Source organism: Balaenoptera acutorostrata, chromosome 10 (genome assembly GCF_949987535.1).
Source record: "Balaenoptera acutorostrata chromosome 10, mBalAcu1.1, whole genome shotgun sequence".
Classification (NCBI taxonomy): Eukaryota; Metazoa; Chordata; class Mammalia; order Artiodactyla; family Balaenopteridae; genus Balaenoptera; species Balaenoptera acutorostrata.
In genome coordinates, this window is record NC_080073.1 from 65,987,692 (window position 1) to 66,002,643 (window position 14,952).

Here is a 14,952-nt window from a genome sequence, read left to right on the forward strand (position 1 = left end):
AGCCCCAGGAGCAGAGCAACAGGAGCATGCAGAAAGGGCACTTTCTCCAGACTAAGAAGATAAAGCAAGGCTTCTTGGGAGACTTAAATCCTGAGTTGAATCTTAAAGAACTGGGGCAAATCCGGGAGCGTCTTTCACCAAATGGCAGGAAACAACATATTCAGAGGCACAAAGGCATCAGGAGGGCAGGAAGTTTGTTGTGGATAGAACTTAATCCAACAGGAAAGGGTGAGACAAATGGGCTAGAAAAACTGTCTCTGAGGAAGACCTGAGCAGAAAAAGGGGTGAAGACACAGGGAGGATTTTACAGGAGTGACATCGTCTTATGCGTCTTTTAGAAAGAAGAATGACTTTGTGAACAATGGCTGGAAGAGGTGCACCAACGGTAGGGGAACCTCTCTGAATATGAGATTATCTCACACTATGAATGAAAGTTACAACAACGAGATCAGAAAGAAGATAAGGGATTCAGAGCTGTTTGGAGCTAGAAGTGAAAGAGCTTTACTTGATCTGATTATAAAGTAGATTATGACACAAGATGCAATATAATGTATTAGTTGAGAGCGTGGACTCTGGGGTCAGGCCTGGATTCCAAGTCCAATTCCACCACTGTGCAACCTTGGGAAAGTCCTTTAATCTCTTGGAGACTCAGTATTCTCATCCATAAAATGGGGATAAAAGCTAACAATCTCAAAGGGCTGAGGATAAGGATTAAAAATGATAATACATGAAAAATGCTTAGCATAGTTCCTACTCATATTAAAACTCTGTACACAGTTAACTCATCAATATTTTACTCATACTGTCAATTAGGGAACGGTGCTCTGTCCCACCATACCCTAGCTCCCCAACAAAATATCAGGTCCTGGTGGGAATGGGGAAGGACACAGAAAGGCACACTCATGAATATTTATGTCATACTGGTTAATATGTATCTCAAAGAACAATTCAAAGGCTGATAAGACAGCCAGCAAAATAGTCCCTGTGATTATCTCTGGGATGTGAAACAGTGTGTAGTTTTACTTTTCTCCTTCCTACCTGTCTCTATTGTCTACACTTCCTATACGAATGTGTGCTATTTATATAAGGAAAAAATACTTTGAAATATATTTATGATGCCACAGTACAGTACTCAGCACCAGGCAAAGCTCTATTCATCAAGGAAATAAGGTCCCTGGATACAGAGAGCAACCCCCTGCCCTCCCATGGCCCTGACAAAAGTACACATGGTCTAAATCTCCATCATCGTGCCTCCAGCTCCAAAAACAATCACCCAGGGGAACACCCCCAGGGAAAGCCAAAGCAGGAGCTACTCTGGGTCACTGAGATGGCCCTGAGAAGGCTCCAGCATCTCTGGGGTCTCAGTCCTCCTGCTCTGCTGCACCAGGCGGGAGTAGAGGTCCTGCCCCTCCATGAGCTTCACGTGCTCCTGCAGCTCCCCCTGCCTCAGCACCAGGATCTGGTCGGCGCTCCGAACCGTTTGCAGCCTGTGGGTGATCACCAGCACCGTTCGGCCCTCTTGAGCTTTCCAGTCCTGCAGCTGAAGGGGGAGGATCGTAATGCCTCAGAAAGATAAGAATGAGATGGAAGCCAAGGCCCCACTGGGCACCATCTCTAGTGACTTAGGGTAGAGAAGGCATGAAACACGAGAAGATAAGACAAAGCGGGAGGGAAAGGTCTGCGCTGCCCTCCTCTCTCAGCGGGGCTGTGGCAGCTGGAGGATGGGACGGGAGCCATGGCGGCATCAGGGATGTCCCCACACCACCCAACGTATCCTCCATTCCATCCCAGCCCTAAGAAGGGTCCCACCGCCCCTGCCCCTCCCAGCCCAGTACTCACAGCCTGCTCACACTCCACGTCCAGGGCACTGGTGGCTTCATCCAGGATGAGGACCTGGGGGTCCCGCACAAGGGCCCGGGCGATGGCCAGACGTTGCTTCTGTCCCACAGCCAACTGGTTCCCTTTCTCCCCCACCTCTGAGGAAACCGAGAAATCCCTCTCCTCAGACACAGGTGACCACGACAACATCCTCCTCACAAGCACAGCTGGTATTTCCACAGCCAACATTTAGGCGGATGAGGGCCCGGGGTAGGGGATGGACCTCTAGGGCTGCCCGTGTACATAGAGCATCATCACCCTGCCCTGCTCTCTGGGAACAAAGGCTCCTGAGCTGGACAGGCAGCTACAGAACTCATGATGCTGGGGAGGGAGGTGAATGGGTTTGGCTGAAGGTACCTGTATCCCTAAAGCAATTAGAGAAAGAAGAACAAAAAACCCCAAAGTTAGCAGAAGGAAAGAAATCATAAAGTTCAGATCAGAAATAAATGAAAAAGAAATGAAGAAAGCGATAGCAAAGATCAATAAAACTAAAAGCTGGTTCTTTGAGATGATAAACAAAAGTGATAAACCATCAGCAAGACTCATCAAGAAAAAAAGGAAGAGGAGGCAAACAATAGAATTAGAAATGAAAAAGGAGAAGTAACAATTGACACTGCAGAAATACAAAGGATCATGAGAGATTACTACAAGCAACTTTATGCCAATAAAATGGACAAACTGGAAGAAATGGACAAATTCTCAGAAAAGCACAACCTTCCGAGACTGAACCAGGAAGAAACAGAAAGTATCAACAGACCAATCACAAGCACTGAAATTGAAACTGTGATTAAAACTCTTCCAACAAACAGAAGCCAAGGACCAGATGGCTTCACAGGCAAATTCTATCAAACATTTAGAGAAGAGCTAATGCCTATCCTTCTCAAACTCTTCCAAAATATAGCAGAGGGAGGAACACTCCCAAACTCATTCTACAAGGCCACCATCACCCTGATACCAAAACCAGACAAAGATGTCACAAAAAAAGAAAACTACAGGCCAATACCACTGATGAACATAGATACAAAAATCCTCAACAAAATACTAGCAAACAGAATCCAACAGCACATTAAAAGGATCATACACCATGATCAACTGGGGTTTATCCCAGGAATGCAAGGATTCTTCAATATACTCAAATCAATCATTGTGATAAACGATATTAACAAATTGAAGGAGAAAAACCATATGATCATCTAAAAAGATGCAGAAAAAGCTTTCAACAAAATTCAGCACCCATTTATGATAAAAACCCTCCAGAGAGTAGGCATAGAGGGAACTTACCTCAACAAAATAAAGGCCACATATGACAAACCCACAGCCAACATCATTCTCAATGGTGAAAAACTGAAACCATTTCCACGAAGATCAGAAACAAGACAAGGTTGCCCACTCTCACCACTGTTATTCAACATAGTTTTGGAAGTTTTAGTGACAGCAATCAGAGAAGAAAAAGAAATAAAAGGAATACAAATCAGAAAAGAAGAAGTAAAACTGTCACTATTTGCAGATGACATGATACTATGCATATTGAATCCTAACGATGCTACCAGAAAACTACTAGAGCTAATCAATGAATCTGGTAATGTAGCAGGATACAAAATTAATGCACAGAAATCTCTTGCATTCCCATACACTAATGATGAAAAATCTGTAAGAGAAATTAAGGAAACACTCCCATTTACCATTGCAACAAAAAGAATAAAATACCTAGGAATAAACCTACCTAAGGAGACAAAAGACCTGTATGCAGAAAACTATAAGACACTGATGAAAGAAATTAAAGATGATACAAACAGATGGAGAGATATACCATGTTCTTGGATTGGAAGAATCAACATTGTGAAAATGACTATATCACCTAAAGCAATCTACAGATTCAATGCAATCCCTATCAAACTACCAATGGCATTTTTCACAGAACAAGAAAAAAAAATTGCACGATTTGTATGGAAACACAAAAGATCCCGAATAGCCAAAGCAATCTTGAGAAAGAAAAACGGAGCTGAAGGAATCAGGCTCCCTGACTTCAGACTACACTACAAAGCTACAGTAATAAAGACAGTATGGTACTGGCACAAAAACAGAAATATAGATCAGTGGAACAGGATAGAAAGCCCAGAGATAAACCCACGCACATATGGTCACCTTATCTTTGATAAAGGAGGCAAGAATATGCAATGGAGAAAAGACAGCCTCTTCAATAAGTGGTGCTGGGAAAACTGGACCGCTACATGTAAAAGAATGAAATTAGAACACTCCCTAACACTATACACAAAAATAAACTCAAAATGGATTAAAGACCTAAATGTAAGGCCAGACACTATAAAACTCTTAGAGGAAAACATAGGCAGAACACTCTATGACATAAATCACAGCAAGATCCTTTTTGACCCACCTCCCAGAAAAAGGGAAATAAAAACAAAAATAAACAAATGGGACCTAATGAAACTTAAAAAAGCTTTTGCACAGCAAAGGAAACCATAAACAAGGCCAAAAGACAACCCTCAGAATGGGAGAAAATATATGCAAATGAAGCAACTGACAAAGGATTAATCTCCAAAATTTACAAGCAGCTCAGGCAGCTCATTATCAAAAAAACAAACAACCCAATCCAAAAATGGGCAGAAGACCTAAATAGACATTTCTCCAAAGATATACAGATTGCCAACAAACACATGAAAGGATGCTCAACATCACTAATCATTAGAGAAATGCAAGTCAAAACTACAATGAGGTATCACCTCACGCCAGTCAGAATGGCCATCATCAAAAAATCTACAAACAATAAATGCTGGAGAGGGTGTGGAGAAAAGGGAACCCTCTTGCACTGTTGGTGGCAATGTAAATTGATACAGCCACTATGGAGAACAGGATGGAGGTTTCTTAAAAAACTAAAAATAGAACTACCATATGACCCAGCAATCCCACTACTGGGCATATACCCGGAGAAAACCATAATTCAAAAAGAGTCATTCCTTAAGAGGAGCGACCTGAAACCAAAATCTTCCAAACTCCATGTGCAGATTCAAAGATTTATGAAGTCTTACAACTAAACATGCACCCACACAGTCTAACGGAATTGTCCTTAGATCTCATAATGTGTTCCTGAAATAAATTCCCATGCCAACTGGAGTATTAAAATAAAGTGCTTTGGATGGAGAAAAAAAAAAGAGTCATGTACCACACTGTTCACTGCAGCTCTCTTTACAATAGCCAGGACATGGAAGCAACCTAAGTGTCCATCGACAGATGAATGGATAAAGAAGATGTGGCACATATATACAATGGAATATCACTCAGCCATAAAAAGAAATGAAATTGATTTATTTGTAGTGAGGTGGATGGACCTAGAGTCTGTCATACAGAGTGAAGTAAGTCAGAAAGAGAAAAACAAATACCGTATGCTAACACATGTATATGGAATCTAAAAAAAAGGTTCTGAAGAATCTAGGGGCAGGACAGGAATAAAGACACAGATGTAGAGAACGGACTTGAGGACACGGGGAGGGGGAAGGGTAAGCTGGGACGAAGTGAGAGAGTGGCATGGACATATATACACTACTAAATGTAAAACAGATAGCTAGTGGGAAGCAGCCACATAGCACAGGGAGATCAGCTCTGTGCTTTGTGTCCACCTAGAGTGGTGGGATAGGGAGGGTGGGAGGGAGACGCAAGAGGGAGAGGATATGGGGATACATGTATACGTATAGCTGATTCACTTTGTTACAAAGGAGAAACCAACACACCATTGTAAAGCAATTGTACTCCAATAAAGATGTTTAAAAAAAAAAAAAGAAGGTACCTGTAGCGAGTCCGTGCTTCATTTCCTTTATGAACTCCTCCACTCTGGCCGCCCGTGCAGCAGCCAGCACCTTCTCATCACTGCAGCCCTTCAGCCCATAAGTGATGTTGTCCCTCACCGAACCCGAGAACAGCACAGGCTCCTGCCCGACCAAAACCACCTGGGCAGAGGTGACAGGAGCAGAGGACCATGTGGAAACCCCCATGGCAGGGACCCTTCTTTCCTCCCCGCCTACCTACCTCACAATGGACCCCTTATGTTTCTTCCCCCATCTCCACCCCCTGCTCTCTGCACATCCTTCTTCCCTCCAATCTGCAATCCCTCTCCTTCCTCCCCACCCACCTGTTGGTGTAGGTAGCGGTGCTCATACTGGGAGATGGGCTTCCCGTCCAGCAGCACCTGCCCCTCGGTGGGCTGGTACAGATTCTGCAGCAGGGCAGCTACTGTGCTCTTTCCAGATCCATTGGGCCCCACCAGTGTGGTCATCTGCCCAGGATGCAGGGTGAATGTCAGACCCTAGAAAAGCCAGAAAAGAGTTAGGGGCCTGCCTCTTTGCCCTCCCTCTCCTCTTCTTTCTATCAGAGGAAGATAAGCTTCTCATCACTCAGGGCGTGAGGGGCCCAGATTCCCTCCCTGGGGTCTCCGTTGGGCACCTTGAGCACAGGCTGGTCAGGGCGACTGGAATACACAAAGGAGACGTTTTGGAATTTCACCAGGGCCTGCAGAGTGGGCGGGGCCAGTGTCCCAGCTGGAGGCAGATTTGGCTTTCGGTCCAGGTAGCAGAACACCTTCTCTGCAGCCCCCACGTTGCTCAGCATGTCCCCAAACATGTACACCAGGGTCTGCAAAACAGGAAGGCAGGGGTCAGCCAAGCAAAGGAAGCTCCACCAGGAACCAACTTCCCAACTCCTCACACACTCCCTGCCACACTCCACCCCAGCCATGCTTCTCCCCTCATCCAAAAAAGATTCCCTACCTTTTTTTTATATATCTATATATACATACATATATATATGTTTGTTTATTTATTTATTTATTTATTCTTGGCTGCGTTGGGTCTTTGTTGCTGCACGCGGGCTTTCTCTAGTTGCCGTGAGCGGGGGCTACTCTTCGTTGCAGTGCACGGGCTTCTCACTGCAGTGGCTTCTCTTGTTTCAGAGCATGGGCTCTAGGCACGTGGGCTTCAGTAGTTGTGGCGCGCAGGCTCAGTAGTTGTGGCTCGTGGGCTCCAGAGCGCAGGCTCAGTAGTTGTGGCACATGGGCTTAGTTGCTCCACGGCATGTGCGATCTTTCCGGACCAGAGATCAAACTCGTGTCCCCTGCCTTGGCAGGCAGATTCTTAACTGCTGCACCACCAGGGAAGTCCCAATTCCCTACTGTTAATGTGCGATTTTTTTTTTTTTTTTTTTTTTTGGCCGTGCCACAGCGCATGCGGGATCCTGTTTCCCCAACCAGGGATCAAACCCGTGCCCCCTGCAGTGGAAGCATGGAGTACTAACCACTGGACTGCCAGGGAAGTCTCCCTAATGTGTAATTTGCTTGAATTTCAAAGGGGCGCCAATACCCCATTATTCCAATTTGCCAGGTAAAGGATGGAGACCATAGTCCTTCCATCCCCAGACCTTTCCAGTTACTCGTACACAGTTCTGTCTGGCCCAATTACACAGGGAACTCCTCAAAAGCAGGTGCTGTGCCCACCTCCTCTTTGCAGATGCCAGACTCCTTTGCACAGCTCTCCACCCAGAAAAGATGTTTAATCAGTGTCTACAAAACTTATAAGATAAAGCCCAAGATGCAGTGACTAATTATTTTTGAAAACTGGTAAATATAGGGAAGGAACTAAACACTTACTCTGCCTTTCCTAATCAAACTGTACCACTTGGCAACCAAACAGTAGATGAGGAGACATCTCCCTTGAGACATACATCTGGCTAATAAATGAAGGAATGGTGGAGTGTCACCATTTTGCCACCCCAAATGATTTAATGGATCTGGGCACTAAGGTTTACTGGTTGCTGCCACCACAGATGTATATGAGAGAGAGAAAGAGATCAGTGTAATATATACCTCTATGAGAAATGTGAAAATCTGATCACTGACTTGCATTTGCTGAAGTTGTTGTTAATTCTTTTGGTGTGGTCATGGCTTTGTGGTTACATGTATTTTAATGTTTACATTTAGCGATACGTATTTACAGATGAAACCATATCTTGGATTTGCTTCAAAATAATATGGGGGGGAGGGAAGTGGGTGGGGTTACAGATTAAATAAGATTGGCCATGAATTGGTAATTGTTAAAACAGATGCTGGGGGATAAACAACAAGGTCCTACTGTATAGCAGAGAGGACTATATTCAATATCCTATGATATATACACACTACTATATATAAAATAGATAACTAATAAGGACCTACTGTGTAGCACAGGGAACTCTACTCAATACTCTGTAAAGACCTACATGGGAAAAGAATCTAAAAAAGAGTGGATATATGTATAACTGATTCACTTTGCTGTACACCTGAAACTAACACAACACTGTGAATCAACTATACCCCAATATAAAACAAAAATTTTAAATAAAATAAAGAAAGAAAAAGTTAAAAAAAAAAAAACAGATGCTGGGTACATGGGGGTTCACATTATAGTTTTTTTCTCTTTTTTTGCCCATGTTTGAAATTCTCCATCACAATGAGTTGGGGTTATTTCAGTTTGGTTTTTTTTTAAGGGGAACAAATAGAAGCCAAAGCGGGAAAAGAGAGCGTGCACAGCTCCTGACTCACTTGCACGTGGTCGCCCACGTCCTCCCGGTAGAGCAGAAAGGAGAGCAGCCCGCCCCGGGTGAGGTCCCCAGCCAGGATCTGCTGCAGCCCACGTCTCAGCAACAGCACCTGCATTGCCAAGTGCAGCATCTGGAGGGAGAAGGAAAGGGAGCCTGAGAATCTTCCATTCTTTGGCTTCCCTGCCCCTATGACACTGAGTGAACCCCGGACCAGCTGTAGGAAGAGGACCATCACTTTCCCTGCCCCCTCCCTGGGCCCTTCTACCAGCCACTCAGCCTTCTCACCCTCCTTAAGAGCACGTAGACGGCCCGTTCCAGATCTCGTCGCCACCACAGCTGCCGGCATCGGTCAAGAGCCTCCTTATAGCGACGGACCTCTTGCTCCTCCGCCCCAAAACTGCGCACAGTCTGCAGCCCTCCAACTGCCTCACGTACCACCTGTCCTGCTTTCGCCACAGCATCCTGGATCTGCTGAAGGACTGCCTGGAAAAGTGGGGCAGGAGATGGGAGGGGCTGATTCGGCAGAAGACAGCCGACCCCCACGTCTCATTCCAGCCCTTGGAACGCTCTCTTCACGCTAAGTGAAGTAAGTCAGACAGAGAAAGACAAATATTATATGATATCATTAACATGTGGAATCTAAAAAAATAATACAAATGAATCTATATACAAACAGAAACAGACTCACAGATGTAGAAAACAAACTTATGGTTACCAAAGGTGGGGGAAGGGAGGAGTGGATAAATTAAGAGTTTGAGATGAACAGATAGAAACTACTAACACAAAATAGATAAGCAACAAGGATTTACTGTATAGCACAGGGAACTACATTCAACATCTTTTAATAACCTATAATGGAAAATAACCTGAAAATATCTCCCTCTCTCTCTCTCTCTCTCTCTCTCTCTCCCTCCCTCTCTCTCCCTCTCCCCCTCTCTCTCTCTTCCCACCCCCCCTCTCTGTCACACACACACACACAAAGTCCCAGAGGGTCATGGACCTTCTGAAGCCTCTAAGGGCCTGGAGGAGAAGGCCTCTAGGAGAATTTTCTTCTTCCGTGGGGATTCCCTACCATCCACACGTACCTGATGGCGAACACTGTACATCTTTTCAGCCGCTATCACTAGAGGCACCTCAAGCAGAGAAAGGAGGGTGAGTCGAGGTGACAGGTTGATCATGAAGCTGTAAAGTCCCAGCACTTTCACCAGGCTTCGAGACAGCACGTTGGCATTAAGAGGAAGCCAATGACTCATCAGTTTGGTATCCGAGCTCAGCCGGGAATTCAGCTCCCCTGGGCAGGACAAAGCAGGTGAGGAAACCACGTGTTGTAATGCAGAACCCCCAGAAACTCCCTCCTGAGCTCCCAATCTCACACAGCCCTCCCTCTGTGCATACAGACAGGTGGAGACCGCCTCTCTACATGGTCCCCAAAGAGAGAAAAACAGCTCCAGGCCTTGGCACCAGGGATGCAGGGGGAGGGCACTGGAGGGGAAAGGAAGTCCTGGGGGACCCCAGACCTGGACTCCAGGCCCTACCTGTCTTAGTCTCCTGGAAGAAAGCAAGGTCCTGGCACAGGAGGGAGGAGAAAAGCAGCTCCCGGATCCGCAGGTTGATTCTGGACATGATGTAGGTGAAGGTGCTTCCTCGGCAGCCTGCGGACAGTGAGCTGCGGGGAAGGAGGGCGGCGGAGGATGAAGAGAAGAGATGCAGAGAAGGACGGAGGGAGGGAGAGAAGCAGAGGAGAAAGCATGGAAAGAAAAGAAATACAAAGTTGGGGGCAGTACATCATGAGAGCAGAAGAGAAACAAATAAGAGAGAGGGAGACACAAGGGGCAGGAATCAACAGACAAAGAGAAAAGAGGACACAGTGAGCCAGCTGTGGGAACCACATAATAACACGGACAGATTCACCAGCATCACTAGTTCATTCTGCGCTAGACAGGAGGGAACAGTACAACAGAAATGGAAAGATGCTGTGAAGGGAAAGAGCCTATGGCTTGCTTCTGACCTGGTCTCCCTCAGGGTCATTCCTCCAGCTTTCCCCTTGGTCTTGGTCTCCTTCCTCCCCACCCCCGGCGTCCTTCTTCCTACTTCCAGATATTGATACTTTTTTGTGGGAACTGCAGCAATGGACTCCCTGCCCTCCCATCTCCAAAGCCCTGGGATCCTGCTGTTCTCCCCTCTCCACTGTCCTTGGGATTGGAGAATTCCTCTTAGACCAAGTGAATTTTTACAGTCAAACTCAAAGGAAAAATGTGAAAGCAGACAAGCAGGAACTGTACAAAATATGGGTTTCTAATACAAATCTAATTACCATGTTTAGAGGGCTGTCGGCATACTCAGACATGAAATGGTGAGGGTTTGGACTTTGGTGATCACAGTGAGAATGGAGAGAAAGGAGCCACAGGAGCACGTTTTGAGTGTGGAAAATGCCAGAACATGAGAAAGGCAGCGACAATGCTGGTGCTTGGAGCTGAGGATACTGATGGTTTCATGAATGGGAATAAGAAGAGGGAGGCATTTTCAAGGAGACCAGGAGGGAGTGGGATGCACCCGGAGCTCTGGGTGCATGGAGTCTGAGGTGACAGGGCGTCAGCCAATGGGAACGTCAAGGAGGCCTCTGGATTACAAGACTGGAGCTGGATGTGGGAATGTGGATGTGGGAGTGTCCTGCAGACGTGAGCTGCATTAGCTCAACAGGAAAAATGTTCTTAAAGATCAAAGAACTGAGTCCTGAGAAAAGTCCATAATTAAGGATCCAGAGGAGGACGGTTCTCCAGAAGAGGGAGAGTGGACTGGAAAGTAGAAAGGGAGTTCATAAAAGCTACCTGAAGAACAAGATCAATCATAAGAGACTGTTCTGGGACTTCCCTGGTGGTCCAGTGGTTAAGACTCCGAGCTCCCAGTGCAGGGGGCCCAGGTTCGATCCTTCGTCAGGAAACTAGATCCCGCATGCTGCAGCTGAGAGACCATATGCCAGAACTAAGACCCAGCGCAGACAAATAAATAAAATACATAAGTAAATAATTTTTTTAAAAAAGAGAGATTGTTCTGATGCCAGATGCTACAGACACATAGAGAACTGAGGGCTGATTTTTTTTTTTTTTAAAGCAGCAGCTTGATCAATAAGAAGTTCACTTTTAAGTAGTTAGTTTCAGCAAAGAGTAGTAAGTATGAAACAATGAAGAACTGGTGTTTGAGGGATTCTAAATGAAATATGACCATAGCAAAGGAGCAGGATCAAGCAGCCGGCTGGTATTTGGGGAAGGCTAGTGAGGTACTCGCATGACCCTGAGAATGAGCACCTCCTTAAATTTTGCAGCCTAGGTACCTGACTCACCTCATCCTAGCCCCAGCCCTATCAAGCAGTTAGGTAATTAGTTACTTAGTTTGTAGACAGCGGACTCCTGGCTACGTCTTAAAACAGAAGGAAAAGTAAATGAAGTGGAAAAGAGTAAAGATGCTGGAAAGAAAGGTGACAAGCCTCAGAGTAAGATCTTCCAGGATAGACAAGATGACTTAAGGACGAAGAGTCAGGAGGAAGAAACATGCCCACCCTGACAACAGGATAACTGTGGAAACAAACACAGGGTGGGAGATTGGAGACACAAAAGAGAAATGGAACTTCATGGAGATAAAAATGTTGAGAGGTATCTGAGAGACATTCCATTCGACACATAAACACCTTTTGTACTACATTCACTCCTATCTGTAACTATAATAAGTAATATAAACTTTGAAGATGTTGGAGCCACGTGGTGAACGGAGGAATAAATGAATGGATGCATGACACAGAATGGTGAATAAACAAATACAGATTTTTAGTTTAAGTATTTTGTGCTTTGGGCACAAGAGGGTCTGAAAACAGAGTTAGGAAAGTGAGGGTCCCTGTAAAAATTGGGGGCTAGCAAATCTCCATCACCTACCTCACAACGGAGAAGAGACACATGAAAAAGATGGCGCTGGCAAAGGCATCAGGATCAAAATCATCTCCCAGGATGTCAATCACACGACCGGAATAGTAAGGGATTAATGTCTCACCTGCGTGAGGACAACAGTGAATGTGCTGGCGCCCAGGGCCTTTTCCCACCTCCAAGTCACAGCGCCCTCTCCCGACTCACCCAACACGGCAACAGCGAGGAAGAAGAAGGCCACAACCAGGAAAGGCAGGTCTGGCCAGGAGAGCTTCAGCAACCTCCACATCAAGGCTCTGTTGTTCTCCTGGCCCTGCTCCCTCTCCGGGGCTCCTGGAGGGCTCAGCACAGCCCACACGCCCCAGCTCAGCCCGGCCGCCCCGTACCCCAGCAGCAGCCAGCTCCAAGGGGCTGAAGCCGCCCTGGCTGGGGGAGCACTCAAGGTCCCTGGGACCAGGGCCCTCAGGGAGAGAAACAGAGGGGTCACCAGGCAGAGGGGGGGCAGCAGTGCTCCCACAAACCCCAGCAGCCCTCCCAGCCTCAGCAGCCACCAGAGCCCTCCCAGTCGCAAGGTGCCCTCTAGCCACAGGCCTGGAAGCCCGCGGGGAAGCAGAGCCCCCAGGCTCGCCTGCAGCAGCCAGAGTAACGCCAAGTCAGCCAGCAGCAGGAAGGCCCAGGGTCTCAGGTCAGGGAGCCGCATGGCGAGATCTAGGGGTAGAAGGTGAGACACGACAGAGGTGAGTCCCAATCCTTGTCCCCACTCCTCCCCACTCGCACTCCGTCGAACGCGTCCACGGGCTTCCCATTTTATTTACCCAGTGCTACCCTGAAAGATGCCTGAAAGGTGCTTGGTCCTCATCAGTATCGCCCTCCTAGGACCCCAGGCATTCGGCCTGACAGAGGGAGCTGGGAAGCCGGACCATCTGCAGCCTCATCCTCTAAAACAAAGACCCGTGACCCCCTCCCCCCACCCCGACCCCGCCAGCCGCCGCCGCCGAGTTCCAAAGGGCCAGGCGGTCCCGCCCCGCTCCCTTGCTCCCGGGGTCCAGAAGGGCAGGAAGCCTGGGGCGCGGAGTGGCTGGTGGGTGGGCTGCGTCCCTGTTAGCACTCCAGGTTCCCACGCGCACCCACTCACCGGAGGGGGCTTCTGGGCTGCAGCTCAGGGGTCTTTCCTTTACGTGCCGGGGGCCAAGCTCTGAAGTCCCCTCGCGCCGCCTCCGCTTCGTTTCCCCTCTGTCGGCGGGCGAGGATCCCCGAGCCAGGGCGGCCGGGCTCCCTCGGCTTTCGCTTTCGCTTCCGCAGCCGGTGCCCGGTTGTGGGCCCGGCGGCCAGCAGGGGGCGCGCGACACCTGCAGCCCGCGGAACAGACCCCCGAGTCCTGCTCCACGTGCCAGGCTCCGGTTAGTCTCCACCCTCAGCAACAGTTACTCTGTCATAGGAAGCTACTGCAGTTTTTTAAATTGCCACTAAGTAAAATAAAGCTGTTTCGAGGATTGGGATGCTTTGTAATTGGAGAACCGCTGGATTTTCATACCTCAGCTCTGAACCTATTTTGAGAACTGCCCTCTTTCCCAATCCAAGTTCCAGTTGTAGGATATTGGGGTTTAAAACAACAACAACAAACAAAACACACACACACACGTGAAACAGAGCCAGAGTCCAAGCGAGAAACACACAGGACTTCTTCTATACAGAAGGCCCAGCTACTCTCACCAGGACCTAAGTGACTTTCCACTTACAGATTCTGAGTTGAGAAGGCCCCCACTGCACATCTTCATCTGTCTTTCTCAACACAGCTCCTGAGCAGAGAAAGTGTTCAGACGCCTCTAGGTTCGTGCTTCAGATTATGGTGGAACCACCTTCCTCATATGAGGGAAGTGGACTTTGTTTCTTAGTCTATTTTAACACTGATTAGCACAGTAATCATGTTTCTATAGGTCCTGCCAGACCCAGAGCCCATCTATGGGACAGGCAGATTGGTTTATTCCAGAAATAACTCTTCTGACTGAAACCACCTCCCAGACTCAACATATTCCCCAAGGGAGGGCCACGTGGATTCCAATGCACCCTTTTGAAATGTTACTGGCACGACTACCATGAGTCACTTCAAATTCAGATTTGAAGTTAGGGGATTACTATAACTTCTCCAACCCCTTCCACTCTGGGATTTTAAGGATCTCTCTCTAATGAAAAAGCTCCATGTTCAGCTGCTTCCTACTTACAAGCTCTTCCTTTGACCAACTCTCCTTGGAGAGGTGACAGTGTCCTGCTCCTTCCTGAAGTCCCAGCGTGATTCAGAAAATCTCATTCTGTCTCATCTTTCTAACCTGGTTACCTTTTCCTCATATTTCCAACTTCAGCGAGTCCTCCTTATCTCCTCTTCCACTTCAATCACAGTCTTGTCATCTTGCAATGGAGTGTGACCCATCATGAAATGGAACCCCTAACGTCCATCTTTCCATGTAATATCCAATCTCTCCACGGGGTTATTTGAGATAAATGGGACCGTGTTTACAATTACCGCACACATGTGAGGAGGAAGCTTGTTCATTCTACTTTACAAAGTCAAAAACAGTTG

General features: G+C 47.1%; 1 protein-coding gene across 1 annotated transcript; it reads right to left on the bottom strand.

Moving 5' to 3' along the window:
- Positions 1 to 777: 777 nt before the first annotated feature.
- Positions 778 to 13,702, bottom strand: TAP2 (transporter 2, ATP binding cassette subfamily B member). Its single transcript, XM_007186929.2, has 12 exons — positions 13,510 to 13,702; positions 12,582 to 13,082; positions 12,387 to 12,501; positions 9,996 to 10,126; positions 9,546 to 9,751; positions 8,746 to 8,943; positions 8,462 to 8,590; positions 6,334 to 6,522; positions 6,023 to 6,196; positions 5,681 to 5,840; positions 1,840 to 1,976; positions 778 to 1,540 (listed from the first exon to the last, which is right to left on the bottom strand). The coding sequence occupies exons 2-12, from the start codon at positions 13,072 to 13,074 to the stop codon at positions 1,310 to 1,312; spliced, it is 2,163 nt and encodes a 720-aa protein (XP_007186991.2). The 5' UTR covers positions 13,075 to 13,082; positions 13,510 to 13,702; the 3' UTR covers positions 778 to 1,309.
- Positions 13,703 to 14,952: the final 1,250 nt, after the last annotated feature.

Coding starts and splice junctions, on each gene's coding strand:
- TAP2 (XM_007186929.2), bottom strand. CDS start 13,074: ATGCGGCTCCCTGACCTGAGACCCTGGGCCTTCCTGCTGCTGGCTGAC. Junction 9,752..9,995: donor CTTCCAGGAGACTAAGACAG/GTAGGGCCTGGA, acceptor TGTCCTGCCCAG/GGGAGCTGAATTCCCGGCTG. Junction 1,541..1,839: donor ACGTGGAGTGTGAGCAGGCT/GTGAGTACTGGG, acceptor CTCCCCCTTCAG/CTGCAGGACTGGAAAGCTCA.